Raw genomic sequence first — 21,506 nt, 5'->3', positions numbered from 1 at the left:
TCTATGTTTTAAATGAATATTTGGACTTCACATGAAAGTTTTGTTTTTATTTGTTTTAAAAATTGCCATATCAATAAAAAAATGAAACTTCTTGAACAGGTAATATATGTTTTGTTTTCTGACAAAATAATGGTTTTAGAAAACAAAGACGCAAATCATAGGTTATAGATATCATGTGATCCATGAAACATGCATGATGGGGTGTTCAACAACATAGTTGTTTTTATTTTCAAAAACAAGCAACTGCCAGCATTAGAAAAGTTGGTTTTGTTTTGCTAATGTGGCAGTTTATTTTGTTTTCAAAAATAAAACTAACCATGTTGTCGAACACTCCCAATATTGCCCGTAAGATGAAAACATGTTTTTAAACTCGAAATTCAAGAATATGTTATTTGTGTTTTTTGTTTTAAGAACCATTTTTTTTTTAAATCAGATGGTTTTGATTTATTTTTCAGACTCATAACAACAAAAAACAATTCATATTCGATAAACCTCCTTAGAGAGGAGGATTAACACACTTCCCTACATTTAGAAGAATATTTAAACTTAAGATATGTTTGATTAGATACAAAAACAATCTTATGTTTTAAGAGTTCATTTTGGCTATTAGGTCTTTATGAGTATTGTCTCGTACAGATCACTAATATGATCTCACATGAAAGAGTGGTCCAGAGGGAAACTTAAGATCCTTATCAAGGTCGGAGCAGATCGATATCAGGGTTAGATTAGACGCCAACTTAATTTGAAGAGGACTCTATCTCTTGTTCATGGTTCAGTTTTCTTCCTACTTTGACATGGGGTCATCTGGATTGGCAAGAGAAAATACTAGCTTGGACTTATAAACCAATGAATTCGTTTAAAATAGGGGTATAACTTCGATTGGTTTGAATTAATTTTTTACACTGTTTTGGGCTTGGACCCATTGAAATTTTCAACAAAATGCCAATCCTAATCCGCCCAAGTTGTACAAGTCATGAAAACAGAACACATTAGCCTCCTTTTATTGGGGCCAAAGTGAACTAATGGGCTGGAACAGGTTATGCCCAAATAGCTTCAAGCCTTTTTACCTAGAGGTCTAAATTAGGTCAGCACAGCATGGCCTGCGGCCAGCCCGTGGGCTGGGCTTTGCTGTGCTTGCTACCTCTAGGATACTTCAGAGGTTTGACCCAACCCGGCCCGTGGCATGGGCCTAGGTGGGATCAGGCAATGCTGTCAGTCAGGTTGGTTCATGCGCTGAGCCTTGGGCCAGGTTGGGCTGCATGGCCGGGCCTGGCATGGCCCAATTTGCAGATCTACTTTAACCTCTTCTGGTTGGGTCCATTGAAAATTTTAACAAAATGCCAATCCTAATCCACCCAAGTTGTACACATCATAAAAACCAAACACATTAGCCTCCTTTTATTGGGGTCAAAGTGAACTAATAATTGCTTGCTTGTGGAGGAGAGTTCTGTTCAAGGGAGGTCTTCAGTATATGCTTTCGGAGAGGCTAACCAGGCGATGGGTTAACTTGATCGCAAAGCTCTTTCTTCTTCTTCCCCTTTTTTAGACTTTAGTATCTCCTCCCTTTCTTCTTTCCCTTCTTATTTGTTTTGTTGATTTTTGGGGACTTACTACCCCATTGTGTGTAACACTTCTGACTTCGGCTTCAGTCAAGGCAAAGTCTATTTGAGCAGCCTTTATTATGTGCTTTATTTCATGGGGAAATATTTATAATGCAAGATTGAAAAAGGCTGTTAGAACGGTGTGGGCACAAAGTTTACCCTAAGTGATGGAAGCCGATCTCAACACTTTTAACCTTAGAAAAAAAAAAAAGAACTAATGGGATGGAACAGGCTATGCCCAAATAGCTTTAAGCCTTTAACCAATCGTTGATCCAAAAGTAAGATAGCTACGAGCCTTCGACCTAGCCATTCCAATACCCAAACTGGGACCGGGTCAGTAGGAACATGTGCCAGACTAGTCCAAGATGCTACTGTGTCATTGTATCAAAACTTCAATTTATCGGTCCATAGTCTATACTGAATAAGACGGGATCTACACCCTAACAAATGGGCGCCTCACATGCATATCCACCATGAATTGAGAACATCTCCCGTGAATAATAATTAATTAGTACGGGAGATGTTCCCAATGCAGAGTAGGATGTGCATGTGAGGCGCTTGTGAGGAGTAGATCCGGTCTCATACTAAATCGCAATAAGTACTCTACTAGTATTTTGATAATTTAATGTACTCGACATTTATCTATTACACTATTAATTTTTTGGGAGAATGATTGTTCATGCTTCACCCCATTGAATTAATAATATTATTGACAGGAATTAAGATCTGTGCCTCATAATGACCTTACAGTCATATCCCACCGTGTATTAGGAACATCTCCTGTAAATAATGACACATAAGTATGGAAAATGTTCTTGATGCAGCTTGTGAGGAAACCAGATCTGCTCCTCACACCTGGCGCCTCATTGGCACCTCCTGCCATGCATTTGGAACATCTCCCATACTTATTTAATAATGTATATTCACCGGAGATGTTCCCAATGCAGAGATCGAATCTACTCCTCACACCTGGCACTTCACAAGCGCCTCACATACACATCCTATCATACATTGGGAACATCTTTCGTACTTATTTGTTATTATTCATGGGAGATGTTGCCAATGCATGGTGAATGTACATGTGAGGCGTCCATTTGTGAAGAACAGATCCTGTCACCCTAATGCATGGTGGATGTGCATGTGCACGTGAAGCGCCCATTCGTGAGGAGCAGATCCCGTCACGCTTGTGAGGTCGTTGTGAGGCCTCCTGTGTGAGGAACAGATCCGGTTTCTATTGACGGTGCCAACTAGCTCCGTTGGTAACGTTTCTGGCGGGGGATCAAATCCCGCCGTCGATTTGGTTGTTGGTCGTTATTAGGGTTAAGTCTCCTACAATGACCGTTATCGCACATGTTAGCTTTCTCTGACTAGTCGAAGACTCGAAGTCCCAAGGCGACCAGGATTCCCGAGTCTGGACTCGGTTCTGACTCTTTCCCTTTCTTCGCGCTGCAACGTGGCAAAACGGTGCCAAACGGCAGGGTACCTATCCCCCGAAACTATAAATTGGAAAAAGAATTCCAATGCGAAGGAGCTCGACGTCCTCCCTTTCTTCGTGCTGCCAAAAGTAACAGCTAGGGTTACAAAAATCATGGAAACTGCTTCCATAGCTTCCTTTGTCAAATCATACTCACTATCTCTGCTTCTCTTCTCCCTTTCCCTATTCTATCAACTCTTTGTTATTCCTTCTGCTTTCCCTCCTTCTCATTACGACGGTGAGTTGCTTCTCTCTCTCTTTGAGCTGTAATTTTTACTGGTTGTAGGTCTTTTATTCGTTTTGGTTCTTGTTAACATTGTAAGCCAATCTTGTGTTCATTCGTTCGGCAGTTCTCGGTATCGAGAGGTACAGCTCCATTGAAGAAGTCACCGAAGCATACGAAAGGCTTTCATCCAAATGGTAACCTTTTTTAAAATATTTTGCTCAAATTTCTCAGTTTATTGATTTCATCGACTTGGAACACTTATGAGCAATTTTTCTTTCCTGAACTTACGCTATAAACTGAGTATGTGGTTGGTGTGAGTATAAAAAAAGTTCGTGTATGCTTGTCTTTGTATAATCTATGTTAAGGAAGGAGCTTCCTTTCAAGACTCAGTGTTTTCAGATCGTTAATTAGTATCTTCTTCAGCAATTGCTATTGCAGATCATTTGAACTGGAAATTATATTTGAAAGCATCAGTGTCTAATGTTGATTTACCTGTTATGGCCTTATGGGATAATGCGTTCAGATGCCAATTGTACTGCTTCATATTCAGCAGGCTCCATAATGGCCGGGCTTCTTCCATGATTTAGGGCTGCAAATGGATTGGATTTACTAAGTCAACTGGTTAAAGTTGGATGGATTCCGACATCTGTTCATAATTGGATCAAATTGGACTGGTCCATTTATTAATAAGATTGGACTGGGATATTGGCAGGAGACTGTGCATTGGGCTGCCCTTTTATAATTCTGCTTCTGCAGCTTCAGATATGGCAATGGCCATTTCTTTTGGTTCATCAATAGTTTGTTTTTGTTGCTAAACCAGACTCTGTAAAATTTCAGGAACTCCGGAGTTGAAGTCCCTGCTACATCTGATTTTATCAAGGTTAGCAAATTTTTTTTTCCCCTTCTCGCTTCATGTTCTTCATATATAACTCAGTTCAACACAATGAGTCTTATCCAAGGTTTAAAACTTCACAACATATTGGTCCATATCAGCTGATACGTTGCATTTTGTTGAAGATCTGATACACGGAACATACAGAATCTGTATGTTTCGTGTATTTTCATTAGTATCAGTCTGTTTCGGGTCTGTATCAGCTGATACAATCCTGATACAGTTCGATACACTGTATGTATCAACCGAGCGATACAACTTGAAATTTAATTCCGAATTTAATGATCTTAATTCAAATTTATTTTCCCTCCTCTCTTAATATTAGTAACTTTTCAAATTCAAATTCAATGACTCTTAATTAATTATCACATATAATAACACGCTATTAAAGGCAAATTGAATAGTGAATTTAAGGCAATGTTCAAATTCGAATTTGAATTTGACATGCCACTAACTTGCCTATTAAAAATCACAAATAGAGGATAAAGGGATTTGAACCCTAGTCATTTGTTTGTAACGACTACAAGTCTACCACTATGCCATACCACAAGTGTTTGTCATATAAATTTGTACTTTAATTCTTAATTAAATTTGTTTGTTAGTAGATGATTACCAATAAAAGCTAAAATTCATCATTAAATGTTTAAAGAACCAGGCTGGACATCAAACCAAAAAAGGGAGAGGTTCATAGGTTAGAGGTTCAACCGAGGTCAAATTGTGATGACGTAATATATTATATATATTATATATATTATATATATCATATATATCATATAATATATTATTATACATATATACAATGTTATAAATTATATATTGGATTCTAATATATTCAAATTATATAATTGCATTCTTTTATAATATATATATATATTTTATTTTAATTTCAATTTTTTTATAAGGCACTTATATTGAAAAGTTACCCAAAATAAAAACAAAGGTCACCATGATAAGACATTTCAGCAAAAAGTTATGGCCTTTAGAAGTTTGCATTTGTTATGATTCAGCCTACCTTGGAGTTCTGTTTGCCTGAGATCAGTCATGTAGAGAGAGGTAGAAAGGTGGAAGAAAGAGAGAGAGAGAAGAGAAGAAAATCTGGTTCGAACTGGAAGTCAAAGAACATAACTCCCATTCAGCCAGACATGTGCTTTTATTATTAAAATTAATGAGAAAGATATATGTGCCCTTATTTAAGTAAGGAGCAATGGTTCTAACACAATATTATAGATCAACAACCTTAATCTAAGTATAAAGACAGAAATGCCCCTACGCTAACACTCCCCCTCAAGCTGGGAGTATACATATGTAATCCACTCTTCCCCGACTCAAGCCTTTTGTAAATAAGTCTGTCCATTGGTTTCTTGTATTAACATATGCAGTGTCTAGCTTCCCATTCAACACCTTCTCTCTCACAAAGTGACAGTCAACCTCAATGTGCTTGGTTCTTTTATGAAACATCGAATTAGAAGAAATATGAACTGCAGCCTGATTTTCACAATAGAGCTTCATTGGAGTATTGATGTTGTACCCTACTTCCTGTAGAAGGTTCCTTAGCCACACTAATTTGCAAGCAGTATGCGCCATAGCCCTATATTCTGCTTCTGCACTACTTCTTGCCACGACTGTCTGCTTCTTACTTTTCCATGTCACCAGGTTACCTCCCAAGAAAGTGCAATAGCCTGTGTTAGACTGCCTATCAGACATAGAACCTGCCCAGTCAGCATCAGAATACCCTTTTATTTCAAGTTTTCTGCCACTTTTGTATATCAAACTGCGACTTGGAGCCCCTTTTAAATACCTCACAATTCTCAGAATTGCATTCCAATGAGGAATCAGAGGTTTCTGCATGACTGACTCACCACACTAACTGCAAATGAGATGTCTGGCCTAGTAATGGTTAGGTAGTTCAGTTTACCTACAAGTCGTCGATATCTGCCAGGGTCTTCAAACACTTCACCCATATCACTGCTTAGCCTAGTATTTGTGTCCATAGGTGTTTCAGTTGGTTTAGCACCCAACAAGCCTGTTTCTTCCAGCAAATCAAGCACACATTTCTTCTGGCACAGATTCATACCATACTTAGATCTTGCTACCTATATCCCCAAGAAATATTTCAGTTTACTAAGATCCTTTGTCTGAAAATGATCCTGTTGATAAGTCTTCAGCCTGTCAATACCCATGTTATCATTCCCGGGAATAACAATATCATCTAGATACACCACCAACAATATTTTTTCTCCCGGAGAGCGATGACTGAATACAAAATGATCAATTTAGCACTGTTTCATACCAAACTTCTTTACTACCTCACTGAACCTACCAAACCATGCTCGAGGAGACTGTTTAAGCCCATATATAGCCTTCCTTAGTCTGCACACCTTACCATCCTCCCCCTGAGCAACAAACCCTGGAGGTTACTCCATGTAGACCTCCTCGAGTAAGTCACCATGCAAAAATGCATTCTTGATGTCAAGCTGATATAGTGACCAATCATACATAGCTGCAAGAGAGACCACAACACGAACTGACTTTATCTTAGCAACTAGTGAGAAGGTCTCTGTGTAGTCAATACCATAAGTTTGGGAGTACCCTTTTGCTACCAATCGCACTTTCAGGTGTTCAACACTACCATCAGGCAGATACTTAACTGTATAAACCCATTTACAACCAACAACTTGCTTCCCAGGAGGAAGAACGGTGAGGTCCCAAGTATGATTATGATGATGGGCTGAAAGTTCTTCCATCGCACAATACCACCCTGGAGAGTTAAGGGCTTCCTAAACATCCTTAGGGATAACAACTGATGATAACAAAGTGACAAACTGGCGATGGGAGGTAGAAATGTGAGTAAGTGAAACATAATTAGAAATAGGATGAAGGGTGCAAGTGCGTTTACCTTTCTGCAAGGCAATGGGGAGATCAAGCTTAGATGTTGGGTTCGGGTCTGGAGCCGGATATGTCGACGGAGATGTAGCCGGAGGAGTAGTAGGTGGTACGCGTGGGCGATGTGTATACACATGGCGGATAGGTGGGCGTTCAACAGATGGTGGCATCGGAGGCAAGGATTTGGTCACAATTGGAACAAGGGGAAGAGGGTCGACAACAGGAAGTGGAAGAGGAGGTGATGAGGAGGAAAAAAATGGAGTAGACTCAAAGAAGGTGACATCAACACACACAAATGACTGTCGAGAATTAGGATGGTAACACTTATACCCTTTCTAGGTCCGAGAATAGCCAAGGAAGATGCACTTGAGAAAACGGGCATCGAACTTGTCATCCCGGGACCCAGATTATGGACGAAGCAGACACACCCAAATACCCTAGGCGTAAGAGGGAACGGAGACAAGGCGGGAAACAAGATCGTAAATGAAGAATGACCATCAAGGATGAACGTTGGCATCCGATTAATCAAAAAGCAAGAGGTAAGCACCGCATCACTCCAAAAGGGTTTGGGAACATTCATGTGATGCATGAGGGATCGTGTTGTTTCCAAGAGATGGCGATTCTTTCTCTTAGCCACCCCGTTTTGTTGTGGGTTGTAGGTACATGAGGTCTGATGTATAATGCCGTGTTGGTCCAGGTATTCTTGAAGTGATGAGGATAAATATTCACGACCATTATCAGAACGGAAAACTTTAATGTGAATACCAAATTGATTACAAATCTCAGCATAAAATTTCTGAAAAATGTTAAACACTTCACTTATTTCTTTCATTAGATAGAGCCACGTCATCTACAAAAATGACAAAGTATCTATATCCATTATATGACATTACTTTATAAGGACCCCAAACATTGGAGTGAATTAAAGAAAAAGGACTCGACACACGGTTATCAACCCTAGAACTAAAGGGAACACGATGGTGTTTCCCAAACTGACACGCCTCACAATCCAAAACAGAAAGTTGACTCAAAGACGGAACTAAAGACTTCAAGACTTTTAGCGATGGATGACCAAATCGGCAGTGCCACTGGAGAGGAGAAAGGGATGATTGGAGAGCTGTTGAAGTTCTTCCACCACCGTCAAGATAATATAGTCCACCAGCTTCATGCCCTCCACCAATCTTCATCCCCATCTTGAGATCCTGAAAAACACACATAGAGGGATGAAAAGTAATGGAGCAGTTAAGTGATTTGGTCAGCTTACTAACAGACAAAATTAAAAGGCAATTTAGGAACATACAAAACTGAGGAGAGAGATACAGGGTCTAGGTCAACATTACCAACACCACAAATTGAGGATGTGGAACCATTAGCAAGGGTGACAGATTGTGATGTTTAGCAATGGGATAGGGAAGAAAACACACCTGGAGTTCCGGTCATGTGATCGGAGGCTCCAGAGTCAATGATCTAGGGATTGGGTGTGGATGCCAAACAAGCCATACCTGAGTGAGCGAAAGTTGCCGTGTTTTGCTGTGATTGGATAAACCTCTCATATTCATCACGGGGAACACTCACCATTTCCTTCACGGGACTATCTGTGGATGTAGGAGTTATTTGATCTGATGAACGATTCTCCTGTCTAAAGCTGGAATTGGTGTCACTAGTCACGACATGATTGGCCTAGGTTGAGGGTGGACCATGTAGATCAAAACAATAGTTAATGGTATGCCCATCCATACCACAATGAGTGGACCTCCTCGGGCCTGAGCCATGTCCTCTACCACGGACTCCCCCTGAATCTCTGCCCCTAGTACGACCACCACCATGATTATAAGTAGGCCCACCATTGCCACTTCGGCCATACACCGGACCACTACTCCCACTACGGCCAGACTAAGCTCCTCGAGCTCCACCTCTAGCACCATGGCCTCTTGACACAACAAAGGCAAATTTATCTGAGATATTAGAGTTCTCAGTAGATCCGATAGAAGTCCTCTGGAGTCGAGCAAATACCTCTTCTAAAGAGGGGAGAGCTGATTCTCCTAGTATCTAAGCCTGTACTGGTTCATATTTAGATTTCAGTCCCACAAAAAATCTAGTCACATCAAGTTGTTCTCTTTGTTGTTGCTGAATCTTGACATTAGAAGTGAGAGGGTGATAGACATTCAACTCATTACGTATGTTTCTCATACTGGCATAGTACTCCTCAAGACTCTGATTGCCCTGTTGCAGATTAAAGTACTCTTGATACAGTTGATACACTCTGGTTGTATTGTCCTGACTCTAATACAATTTCTTCACATGGTCCCACACATCTTTGGCAGTGTCAAGAAACATGAAGTTTACACTAATCATGGGTTCCATACTATTCCATAACTATGTGATGATCTGAGTATCCTCTTGGTCCCAGTCTTCATACTCGTGATAGTCAGTGGAGGGTTTCTCCTCTCTTATATGTTTTACCTTCTTCTTTGCCTTCAGAAAGACTTCAACGGATTTAGCCCAATGCACATAATTCTCTCCATTTAGTTTAATGGAGGTCATCTGAACATTCAAGTAATCTGTAGGCACCATCACATTAGGTTTATAATCACTGTTATTTCCCATTCTGTTATCACCGATTCTGCACACTTGCTGAATTCTATTACCACTGAATTCTGCACACTGCACACGACTAGATCATACTTGTCACACTGATTTCAGCACTTGTTGTTGCTGAAAAGTGTACTCTTTACACCACAAACCCTACTCCTATGGCTACCTAAAATCTCACCACTATATGATCACAATTCTTCCTTCGATACACATAAAAACAGCATAAACCCTAGCACATGATCTGAAACATACTTCCTATTTGATCCACAACAGAAATCATGCACAAAAATCTCTTACCTTATCATTGAAGGAACATCCACACGAGCAGAAAATCAGTCCACACAAGACAGCCACTGCACAACATAGATCGGCCCTCTTCTCTTCATCGATTAGGGGAGGGCGATCTTAGAAACTACAACAACCGACCACACAAGACACAACTGGAGGCATAGAAACCTCTGGGGGGGAGGGCGATCACTCCTTTTCATCCCTTTCCCTTATCTCCTGTTGAATGCAGGAAAATCAAGAGAAACCCTAGATAGGGTGCACAGAGAATAGAAATCTAGGTAAACAGAAATCGAGGCAGATTCGAGTGGCTCTGATACCATGTTATGATTCGGCCTACCTTGGAGTTCTGTTTGCCTGAGATCAGTCACGTAGAGAGAGAGGTAGAAAGGTGGAAGAAAGAGAGAGAGAGAAAAGAAGAAAATCTGGTTCGATCTGAATGTCAAAGAACATAACTCCCATTCGGCCAGACATGTGCTTTTATTATTAAAATTAATGGAAAAGATGTATGTGCCCTTATTTAAGTAAGGAGCACTGGTTTTAACACAATATTACAGATCGGCAACCTTAATCTAAGTATAAAGACAGAAATACCCCTATGCTAACAACATTAATGTGCTAAAACAATTTAAAAAATCAGTTGTCTTTCTAAAACCTGGACTGATTCACTAGTTTTCGAGTTTGACTAGTCGGGTTGGCAATTTTGGCAAATTTTTAACCCAATCTAGTCATGGTCCAACCGGTCCAATAGGCCAATCGGTCCTATTTTCTAAAACATGTTAAATATTAATACAAATTTTATTGATTCTTTAAATACTATGGTATGTATGCATACACAAACATTTTAATTATTTCCTCATTTTTCAACGGTTTACAATTATGTTTCAATATTTCACACTTTGTATAAATCACTGAAATATGGATTTTTATGTTTAAATAGCTTATTTATAGTGATATAAAACTCATATTTATTGTAATTAGCATAGGTTTTTAGGATTTATATGAGTTTCTTAGTGTATCCATGCGTATCTTAAGCGTATCTCGATACGCCTCTTAAAATTGTTTCTCCGATACACATTGCGTTTCCGATACTTTAAACCTTTGTCTTATCCCAGCAGGGTTGGGCTACAGAAATCTTGTTTTGTCGATTTCCTTTCTCTCAAGGGCCATAATTTTTGCCAAATTGTGACCTCTTGGATTCATTTTGCACTACCTCAACTCATGTCCTTTATCCCATCCCCCAACTCTTTTAGAATATGAACTTGCTTTTTTATTACTATGGCTTTAATCGAAAGTAGCTTTTTTTTTTTAAATATTTTCTAGGTTTATATGAGTTTCTTAGTGTATCCATGCGTATCTTAAGCGTATCTCGATACGCCTCTTAAAATTGTCTCTCCGATACACATTGCATTTCTGATACTTTAAACCTTGGTCTTATCCCAACAGGGTTGGGCTATAGAAATCTTGTTTTGTCGATTTCCTTTATCAAGGGCCATAATTTTTGCCAAATTGTGACCACTTGGATTCATTTTGCACTACCTCAACTCATGTCCTTCATCCCATCCCCCAACTCTTTTAGAATATGAACTTGCTTTTTTATTACTACGGCTTTAATCGAAAGTAGCTTTTTTTTTAATATTTTCTAGTAAAAAAGAAATCATGAGCTAATATTTAATTACTTCTTGAAGAAATTGCTTTTTGCTTGATTATCGACAAGTTATCAAAATCAAGAATCATATCAGGGTTGAGTTTTTGTTTGGGATTTTTCCCCTTTTTTGATGACACTACGGAAGGGACACCTACCAATACAAAAATATCAAAAAGAAATCTTCATATTAGCCAATCTCAGACCTAGGCTTACCTAAAACTGTTGATTCTTCACTGAGAGAAAGAAAGAAAGAAAACATTCTACTTTTAATGGAGGTTCCTTTTAACTGTTAGGCAATGGATTTTTTTTTGATAAGTAAAGTGAATTTGGCAATGGGATATTTAGCCCCTATAGTTCACTTTGATTACGAAAGTATACCTTTTTCTCTCCTCGCAAAGTTTCTTGAAAGGTCAAAAGAAGCTACCGTAATTGGAAAACAGAAAAGAATTTATTAGAAGCTGGGTTATGTGATCTCTGGATATTTACAATCCAACTTTCATATTCATACAGAAGCAGTTTGAGCCTTATAAAGAGGAATTTGTTTAATAAAACTGGTTGGTTTTACTCTGAAAGATTTTCTAACATTATGTTGGTCTCCTGTGTTTATCTTTAGATTTTTTGTTATATTATATGGAAATCCTTTGCAGATCCGCTATGCTTTTGAGCTACTGAGGAATCCCTTATGGAAGAGGGACTATGATCAATTTGGCATTGATGAGCAACTTGTGAGTTTTTAGCAGTCACAATTAAGCCTACTGCATGTGGTTGGTTTAATTAATACTTGACTCATTTAAAGCCACTTCCTTTGCTGTAGCATGTTATCGAAAAGGTTAAAGGACAATATATTGGAGAAAGCTTTGTAGAAGTAGACCTCCCACTTTTAAATTCTTCTGGTTAGTTATGAGGTTCCATCATATTGTTTGTGTTCATTGGTAAAATTTCAAGTAGGTTACTTGTAAGTTGTAGCAGTATTAAGTGCTAATGCACAATACTCTTTTTCAGGTTCTACAGACAATGCTTTTAATGTTCTTACATCTGAGGATTTCCAAGCTACTATTGGGAACTCAGAGGCATGGTTAGTTCAGGTATGACAGATTATATTATAATTCTACTGTTGCTGTATTATGAAGTGTAGCATGGACTCTCCTAAGTGGACAACATGTCTGAGTTGGACACATGTCAGAGTTTGACACTCAGATATCTGAGGAGACTTCCATGCAATATTTCCGTTTTTATCTCCTCTAGCTTATTTGACATAAAATGGACAACCAACTTACAAGACAAGTTCCATTTTTCATACCAAATGTTTCTTGGTAATAAAGGTTACATTTTATACCCCGTTTTGCAGGTATATAATGTTAAAATTCAAAAAAAATATAAGCTATTTTAATATTATATATTTTTCCATTGATGTGTCCACAAGTCCATGTTTTTTCATCTTGTGGAGTCAGACTCTTGGAGACATGTCAGATTCTCACTACTGTGTGTGTGTGCATGCAACACTAATTATGATAAAGGATCAATATATCAATCATTATCTAAGCCTTGCCCCAACTATATGGGGTTGGCTAAATGATCAAATATCAATGTGATCCATTATTTAAAAGAGTTTGAAATGTTAATGGATATTAGACCATATAATTAGATTGCAGAAAGAGGAATACAGAAACTGGAGAAAGAAGAACTGAAAAAGAAAAGAAGGCATTTTTTCCTTGTGGCCACAAAAGTTTATTGGATAAAGTATGTGTGAAATCCGCAAGTTAAAATCTCCAAACAAAACACTCACCGGGCCAGGTGCCTCCAAACCAGTTCTCTAGTGATCACTTCCCTAGATGGTAAATCAACACTCTCATTTGCCAATCATGGAACCCATCTGAATGAGAAATTTGTTATGAATATAAAAGTTTAGCTTCTCTTTGCTGAAACCTAAGGGGCCAAGTCTCTCAAGGAGTTTAACTTCATCCTTTGTCTTGTTTAATACTTATTCTTTTATGTATGCTATGTGATTCTAGTTAGTACTTAAGTCTATTTTAGTATTTTGTATCGGCTGGGCATACCTGGGCCTTGACTTGCCAAGGGAGGATAACATGCCCAATTGCCAACCATCATGACTACACTTTTTTCAGCCCCGAAATTTACTCCTGGTGGAGGGGTGGCCACCATAATTTTATTAATATAAAAAAGTAGCCTAGGAAAAGGGAGCATAGTTACCTTTGCATTAGGTACATGCCTAGGTGCACCAGCCGCATGCCATTTGAAAGTGCTGTGCCTGGGCTCTAGGCGAGAGACATACCTAGGCACACAATCAAGCATGTAAAACCCTCAATCTCTCTTTTTGTTGGGATTAAGAATTTAAAACCCTAACATGGACTTGTTTGGGCTTGCCTAAAGGGGCTTGGTACAACAACGACTCGTAGAATCAGGAATGTAAAATGCATCACATTAGCTATTTGAAGTAATGCAATTTGGGGAAAAAGAGGTTGAGGGTTCTACATGCTTGAATATGTTTTATATGCTTGATTTTGTTTTTAAATTTTCATTTGAATAATGTTTTATACGTTATGCTTATGTATTTTAGTTTTGGATAATAGTATTATTAAAACATTTATTTTAAACTATAAGTTTATATTTTTAATTAATATTATGTTTAATATCTTTAGTTTTTGCTTTTTTTGCACTTTTTGATTTTTTGTCATTTTTTGTATTTCTGCTCCATGCTTTGAAAAGGCCTGTGCCACACCTTGCACCTATAAAAGTAGGTTTGAATGGTAGAGAAGAAAGGTAAAAGAGAACTGAATGGGTGTGTCTCAACAAACCACACACACCCAAAAATTGATCTTTATATTAAAGACACAAAAGGACAATTCTATCCTCAGGATACAAGGAATGTACAAAAATTGTAAAATAATCTAGTTGCAAGGAGTATAATGCAAATATGCTCCCAAGATACAAAAATAATAAAAAATGAAATTAACCCTCTATGTCTCTGCACTCCCCCTTAAACTGATGCTGAGGAATAAGCATCAGTTTGTCCATAAGAAAGGTATGCTGTGTTTTTGTTATTAGCTTTAGTAAGAAATCTACAAGCTGAAGCCCAAAAGAGACATTAGGTAGTGAAATATGGCCTACAAGATGGAGATCCCTAATAAAGTGACTGTCAACTTCAATATGCTTTGTACAATCATGAAATACAGGATTGGAAGCAATCTTGATAGCACCAAGAATCTTTGGTTTCCTCCTTTGAATTCTTACAACATATGCATTTAAGTTAAATTTGGACTCCCACTCTTCTTATATTCTCATCAACCTGTATTTTGTTCAATAGTTCCTTCCAATAGAACTTTTGAGGTATAGAAGAGTTCCACACCTATTAAATGAAAAGTTTATATTAGAAGAGAATGGGCTCAATTGTGAGCCTACGGAATCCAGTAAATATAAAATTGTTTACAACCCAATTAAATGGGTTGGCTAGTGGACTAACTAAAGCCCATTTAGATATAAAATTGTTTACAACCCAATTAAATGGGTTGGCTAGTGGACTAACTAAAGCCCATTTAGATTAAAAGAGGTGTCACATACTGGTGTTCCTTCTCTTTAAGTGGGAGATTGGATGTCGTTCACCTACAGCGAGGGGATGTTACATAACTACTTCAATCCCTATAGATGTAAACCAGTCCTCAAATATTAGGTGTAAATTTGAAGATTAGAGGGAAAAAAGGAAGAAGAGTAGTAAGAGCAGCAGTACAAGAGAAGAAGATGGCGAAAAGAGAAGGAAGAAGAAGAAGATTCAAAATTATCTTTCCTTTTTCCTCTAATCCTTTTTATTAAGAATTAATGTTAGAGTAATGACAAGTATGCCCTTAAGTGGGCGGCCAGCTAGGTAGTAACATAAAGAGATTAAACAAAAAGAAATAACAGGCCCATTAGCCAACAAGAAAAGAAAAGATATTACAAGAGAAGATATTACAAGAGAAGATACATCTATGCTCCCCCTCAAGCTGAGCATAGATGTCAATCATGCCCAGCTTGCTTATATATTGTGTCATTTTCCCTCTTGGAACTCCCTTGGTCAAGATATCAACCAATTGTTCATCTGATGTGATGAATAGCAAACAAACTTCTCATGAGGAAACTCTTTCCCTTATAAAATGTCTATCACCCTCAATGTGCTTAGTTCTGTCATGTTGAACAGGATTATGTGCAATGTTGATAGCTGCTTGGTTGTCTCAGTAGAGCATCATTGGCTTCTCGTAGTCAACCCCCAATTCTTCTAAAAGGGATCGTAGCCACAGTAATTCTGACACACCATGTGCCATTGCCTTGTATTCTGCTTCAGCTGAGGATCTAGCAACTACAAACTGTTTCTTACTACTCCATGACACAATGTTCCCAACAACTAGAGCACAATAACCTGAGGTGGATCTCCTATCATCAATACATCCTGCCCAATCAACACCAATAAAAGCGTCCAGCTTCATGTGTCCATGTTTAGCAAACATAATACCTTTCCCTGGAGTACCTTTCAAGTAACACAGAACCCTTTCTGCAGCAGCTAAATGAGTATCTCTGGGAGAATGCATAAATTGACTAATAACACTTACTACATAGGAAATATCTGGCCGAGTCATGCAAAGATATAACAACTTCCCAAGCAGTCTCTGAAACACCCCCTTATCAGATAAAAACTCGCCATCTGTAGCAGAAAGCTTATGATTAGGATCAATAGGAGTGGAGATTGGTTTAGCTCCAAGTTTACCAGTCTCAACAAGGAGGTCAAGGACATATTTACGCTGAGAAATGAAGATACCATCCTTCGATCTAGCAACTTCAATGGCCAAAAAATACCGAAGATCTCCCAAATCTTTGATCTCAAATTCAGAGTTGAGAAACCTTTTTAGTTTACTGACCTCTTGAGTGTCATTACCCGTGACCATAATATCATCAGCATAAACTATCAAGAACGTCACCAGAGAGCCATTTCTCTTCAGGAACAGGGTATGATCAGGTTGAGTTTGTGTAGCCAAAGGAGACAAGAGTAGCCCTAAACCTCTCAAACCAAGCCCGAGGAGACTGTTTGATACCATAAATAGATTTCTACAGTTTACACACCTTGCCTTGCATTTCCTTCCCATACACCCTTGGAGGCAAAGGCATATAGACCTCTTCATGTAGGTCTCCATTCAAGAAGGCATTTTTAACATCAAACTGGTGTAGGGGCCAATCAAAAGTAGCGGCTAGAGATAACAAAACCCTGACTGAGGTCATCTTAGCTACAAGGGCAAATGTCTCAAGATAGTATACATTTGACTGTAGCCCTTAGCAAACTCTGATACCAAGATGTAAATCAGTCCTCAAATATTAGGTGTAAATTTGAAGATTAGAGGGAAAAAAAAGGAAGAAGAGAAGAAGATGGCGAAGAGAGAAGGAAGAAGAAGAAGATTCGAAATTATCTTCCCTTTCTTCTCTAATCCTTTTTATTAAGAATTAATGTTAGAGTAATGACAAGTATGTCCTTAAGTGGGCGGCCACTAGGCAGTAACATAAAGAGATTAAACAAAAAGAAACAACAGGCCCATTAGCCAACAAGAAAAGAAAAGATATTACAAGAGAAGATACTAGGACCCATTCGGCCTAGTCTCTTTACATCTATTTTAAGTTCTTGGAGGGATGCTTCAAACTCCCTTCAAAGAAAAGATTTCTTAGATAGCCACACTCTTAGAGTCTTATGGAAGTCATAGTGAAAGAGAAGAAAATAGTCTCATGGAGAAAAAGAAAGAAAAAAAAGGGAAGAGAAGGGGAAAACACTACTCTCACAGGTTGGTGAAGGAAAATTTTCTGTGCAGGCATCTCCCAGAAATTCTATTTGATATTACGTATCCTTTTCCTTCTCTCTTTCATTGAATTTCCAAATCTTACTTGTAAGGGAAGTAGAGGAAAAGAAACCATCTACAATGAAGTGCTTCTACTTGGTTGATTATGGTTCCTCTACCAAAGCAAGTTAGGGATTAAGCCATCTCCAGCCTCATTCCCAAGGGTTGATTATTATTATTTTTTTGATCAATAACGATAAGCTTTATTAATGAATAAGTTTTGTGAAACTTGAATTACAAAGGGGGAGGTAAACTATCTTAACTCCCCAACAACAAAAAAACAAAGAAAGAAGCTAAAAATTAGCCCAAAACAGAGATTCCCTAAACGCCCCTTGCTTGGCTAATCCATCAGCAATTGAGTTAGCACTTCTCTTCACCCAGCTGTACTTCACCTCAATATCCCTACTCAGCCATTTAAATTTTTTCTTTTCATTGCTGTAGCTCCACAAATCACTGTTGTCTCCCTTCAGCCACCTAATCACCACCTTCGAGTCCCCTTCAAGGACCAAGTATCTGATGTTTAATTCTCTTGCTCTTTGGATTCCTTGCAGAACTGCAAGAATCTCAGCCCTAAGAGAGTCACCGTCTCTGATTGGGCCTGAGAACATGGCAGTAATAACCCCATCCTCATTCCTGAACACTCCCCCAATCCCAAAAGGCCCTGGATTCCTTAAGCTACTACCATCAAAATTCAATTTTATGGATCTAGAGGGAGGAGGGGACCAAGAAGGCCTAGGAGTCCTCTTACATCGGGCAGAGGTAGTTATCTCTTTCCAATTTCTCAATAAGTCAGCCATGGAAAGTTCTGAGAATAGCTCCATAGATTTCAGCCAGTGAACTACCCTTAAGTGTATCAGTTCTAATAAGTATTCTGTGGTTCTTTCCTTGTCTGAAAATATTCTTGAGTTTCTCTTTTCCCATATGGACCAATAAACTTCCACCCTAATGCTTCTTCACATAATCTTCTTTCCAAGGGTTGATTATGGCTTCCGTCAAATGCAGATCTGAAGATTGGAGAAAGGAGGGATAAAAATCATCTACAGTCTGATGTGTAATTTGACTATGGTTCCCTTGATCTCTTCCCACACACACAATCCAGAAGAATGATACCATCTATGATCTGATTTTTATTCGGTTGATTATGGCTTATTGTAAAGAAGGAAGGAGTGAAAAGGAATTATTTGTTTTGAAGATAGACTGAGAGAGAGAGAGAGTAAAATGATGTTGTAAAATTTCTTGATTTTATATTGTATTTCTCATTCCTATAAAGTTGAGATATGTAAAGAAATGTAAATGGAACTTTCTTCTCAAGAATTCTCCATTTTTCTTTTTTTTTTCTTTTTAATTTGTTCTATACATTCATTTCTCCAAGTCAGAGTCAAAAGGTATTCCTCTATTGCAGAGGGTGTAATCAAGGGAAACTATCCGTAAGATTCCCTGAATGGACCTTAACCAAAAAAAATAAGAATTCAATCATTTGATTTAGTGAATTATGTTGTATGAGAATTTCTTAAAATTTTCACACCAACAATTCCCATTTGAAACCATCTACCATGCTTCTTTTCTCTATAATTTTATTCCAGGTTGACTTCATTGTGTATCTTTTGCAGTTAGTGCCCCTTCTCCCCCATCCATGTCCATCCATGATGTGTATCTTAAACCTGACTTAACAACTCTGAGGCTTTAATACCTGGGTATTAAACTGGTTTCATTGAATAGGATTAATAACCACAAGTTGCTATTAGTGTTCTCTGTTCTGCATTTCTTGATACAATCCTTGATTTCACAAATTAACTCTTTCACATTGTCTAACTCTTGGAATTGGGATTCAGGTTTATTCATCTGGGAGCAAACGTTGTAATCTATTCTCTAATAACTGGAAGAGAATTGGTATGCTCTTTATTTTTCTAGTGGTTATAACTTAAATAGAGGTTAAGTATTCATATGGTGTTTTAATTTGAATCATTTGTTACCTCTTATTGTTGGTGCTTTTGATCACCCCATTTAACTAATCAATATTTTAAGTTTCTATGATGTTGGACAACAATTATATTTACCTTTTCTGGTGGTTAATTATCAAATTTTCATAGGTTTGCAGCAAAGAAACAGGTTTATATTTTTAAGTGAAATTAAGGTGTCGGCCATAGGTAATGAAATGCTTTGATGATTCAGTGCAAAATCCAATAAGTGCCACTCTCAAGTAGGGATGAGCAAGAAAAACCGAAAAACTGACTGAAACCGAACCGGTCGGTTTGGTTTTGGTTCGGTACTTTTAAAAAACCAAAGGTACTGGTTCAGTTTTGTTTAACCAATATAAAAAAGCCGACAGTTAACTGAACCGACCGGTATACATATATTTCTATATATTTTATATATTTATGTATATTATTTATATTATATACATTTTATATTTTCTATACTATAAATTAATAAATATGCAATATATATATATAAATATATTTATAATATATAATATATTATTTATTATTTGAAATATAATAATTTATATATATATTTCTATTTTTATTATATAATTATATGTTTTTTATAATATATATTATAAATATAAAAAACCAAAAAACTGATGAACTGAACCAACGATCAACCAAACCCCGTTCAACCGATCGGCTTCGGTTCGGTTTTGGTTACCGGTTTTCTAGAAACCGGTAGGACTGGTTTGGTTTCAAAAATAGGCCCACAGTTCGGTTAACCGAACTGTGAGCACCCCTACTCTCAAGTTGCACAAGTCAAGTCCTTATTTGCAGTTGAGGTAAATGTTTCTTATAAGTTAGTCTTTATTTTGACTCAGATTTAACTTTTGTATGTATCCAATCTTAACCAATTATTGCATGCATCTTAAATTCTTGAACCAGCTAAAAAGATCCAAGTTAAAATAAATGTATTTATTTGGCAAGTTCACAGTTTCTGTATATTTCAAAAAAGAACGGTTTGTGATGATTTGGTGACTATCACCATTATCCACTGGATCATAAGGTGGGGGAATTTCAGGGTATTTTTTTAGCAAGTTCACCATTTCTGCAAATATATCTGAAAAAGAATCAGTTTGTGATGATTTGGTGACTATCATGGTTATCCACCAGATCTTAACTAGGCGGGGGACTTTCAGGGCATTTATTTAGAAAGTTAACTGTTGCTATCAAATATATTTGTAAAATAATTAGTTTATGACGATTTGGTGACTATCGCCATTATCCACTGGTTCTTAACTAGGTGGGAGAATTTCAGGGTATTTCAGTTGATGATATTGTTGGAGGCTGGGTGGTGGTGGCTTCCTCTTCATTTCCAAATTGACTATTGATTATGATAATATACCTTCTCTTAGAAGAGCTATAAATTAAGTTATGATGGTGCTCAAATGGAAATGCACGCCAGTCAAGCTTTGGAGATGTCTTTAGTAGGCATGATGGAAGGTTGTATTCAGGCATCAGTGGATATGGGAATCCTATTGGAGCTTATCTGTTCTTCCTTGTCCATGGATTGAGGTTAATGTCTGCCATGGGGTTTTATTGGATGGAGGTGGAAGGAGAAGCAACATTGATTGATCGGATGTGTAGAATAGCTTGACGGTCTGTGGCTCCTTCAGCATCTTGTTACAGAAGCTGGGTCTATGGTTCTAAATTGAACACGTCTGGTGTAGGATGAAAAGGAGAATGTCCTATTTCGATGAACGTGGTGGGAGGAAGAGGGAAATGAAGGATCTGAATTATGAGAAAGATTTGGGTCTAAAATAGATAAAAAGAGAAGGATTGCACTTTAAGGAGAAAAGAGAGGAAAAAGAGAGAAGACAACACTCATATCCACAAGTAACTTCAAAAGAAACTTTTCATTCAACTCTTAAATTTCAAATATAAACCAAGCATAAATGCTCTGCTCCCCCTTAACATAGGCCAATTTCAGCAAGGCAACCCAATAGGTAATGTATGAGGATACTGACATAATGATTGATGATTCTAACTGCTAAAATAACTCTGAAAAGCAGAATGTCCTATTTCGATGAATGTGGTGGGAGGA

General features: G+C 37.8%; 1 protein-coding gene across 1 annotated transcript in view; it reads left to right on the top strand.

Annotated features, from left to right (window-relative positions):
• Positions 1 to 2,987: 2,987 nt before the first annotated feature.
• The window catches only part of LOC148854307 (DNAJ heat shock N-terminal domain-containing protein), a 76,950-nt gene continuing 58,431 nt past the window's right edge, over positions 2,988 to 21,506 (top strand). Inside the window, exons 1-7 of the mRNA XM_088940896.1 lie at positions 2,988 to 3,313; positions 3,426 to 3,495; positions 4,139 to 4,181; positions 12,252 to 12,329; positions 12,419 to 12,497; positions 12,607 to 12,689; positions 19,307 to 19,364. Coding sequence (XP_088797022.1) covers positions 3,190 to 3,313; positions 3,426 to 3,495; positions 4,139 to 4,181; positions 12,252 to 12,329; positions 12,419 to 12,497; positions 12,607 to 12,689; positions 19,307 to 19,364 — 535 coding nt within the window. The 5' untranslated portion in view covers positions 2,988 to 3,189. The remainder of the gene's footprint in view (positions 3,314 to 3,425; positions 3,496 to 4,138; positions 4,182 to 12,251; positions 12,330 to 12,418; positions 12,498 to 12,606; positions 12,690 to 19,306; positions 19,365 to 21,506) is intronic.

This window comes from Nelumbo lutea, chromosome 4 (genome assembly GCF_056320005.1).
Source record: "Nelumbo lutea isolate HS-2025 chromosome 4, American lotus-T2T, whole genome shotgun sequence".
In the NCBI taxonomy this organism is placed as follows: Eukaryota; Viridiplantae; Streptophyta; class Magnoliopsida; order Proteales; family Nelumbonaceae; genus Nelumbo; species Nelumbo lutea.
The sequence above is the reverse complement of the archived record's forward strand: the minus strand, read 5'-3'. Positions and strand labels throughout refer to the sequence as shown.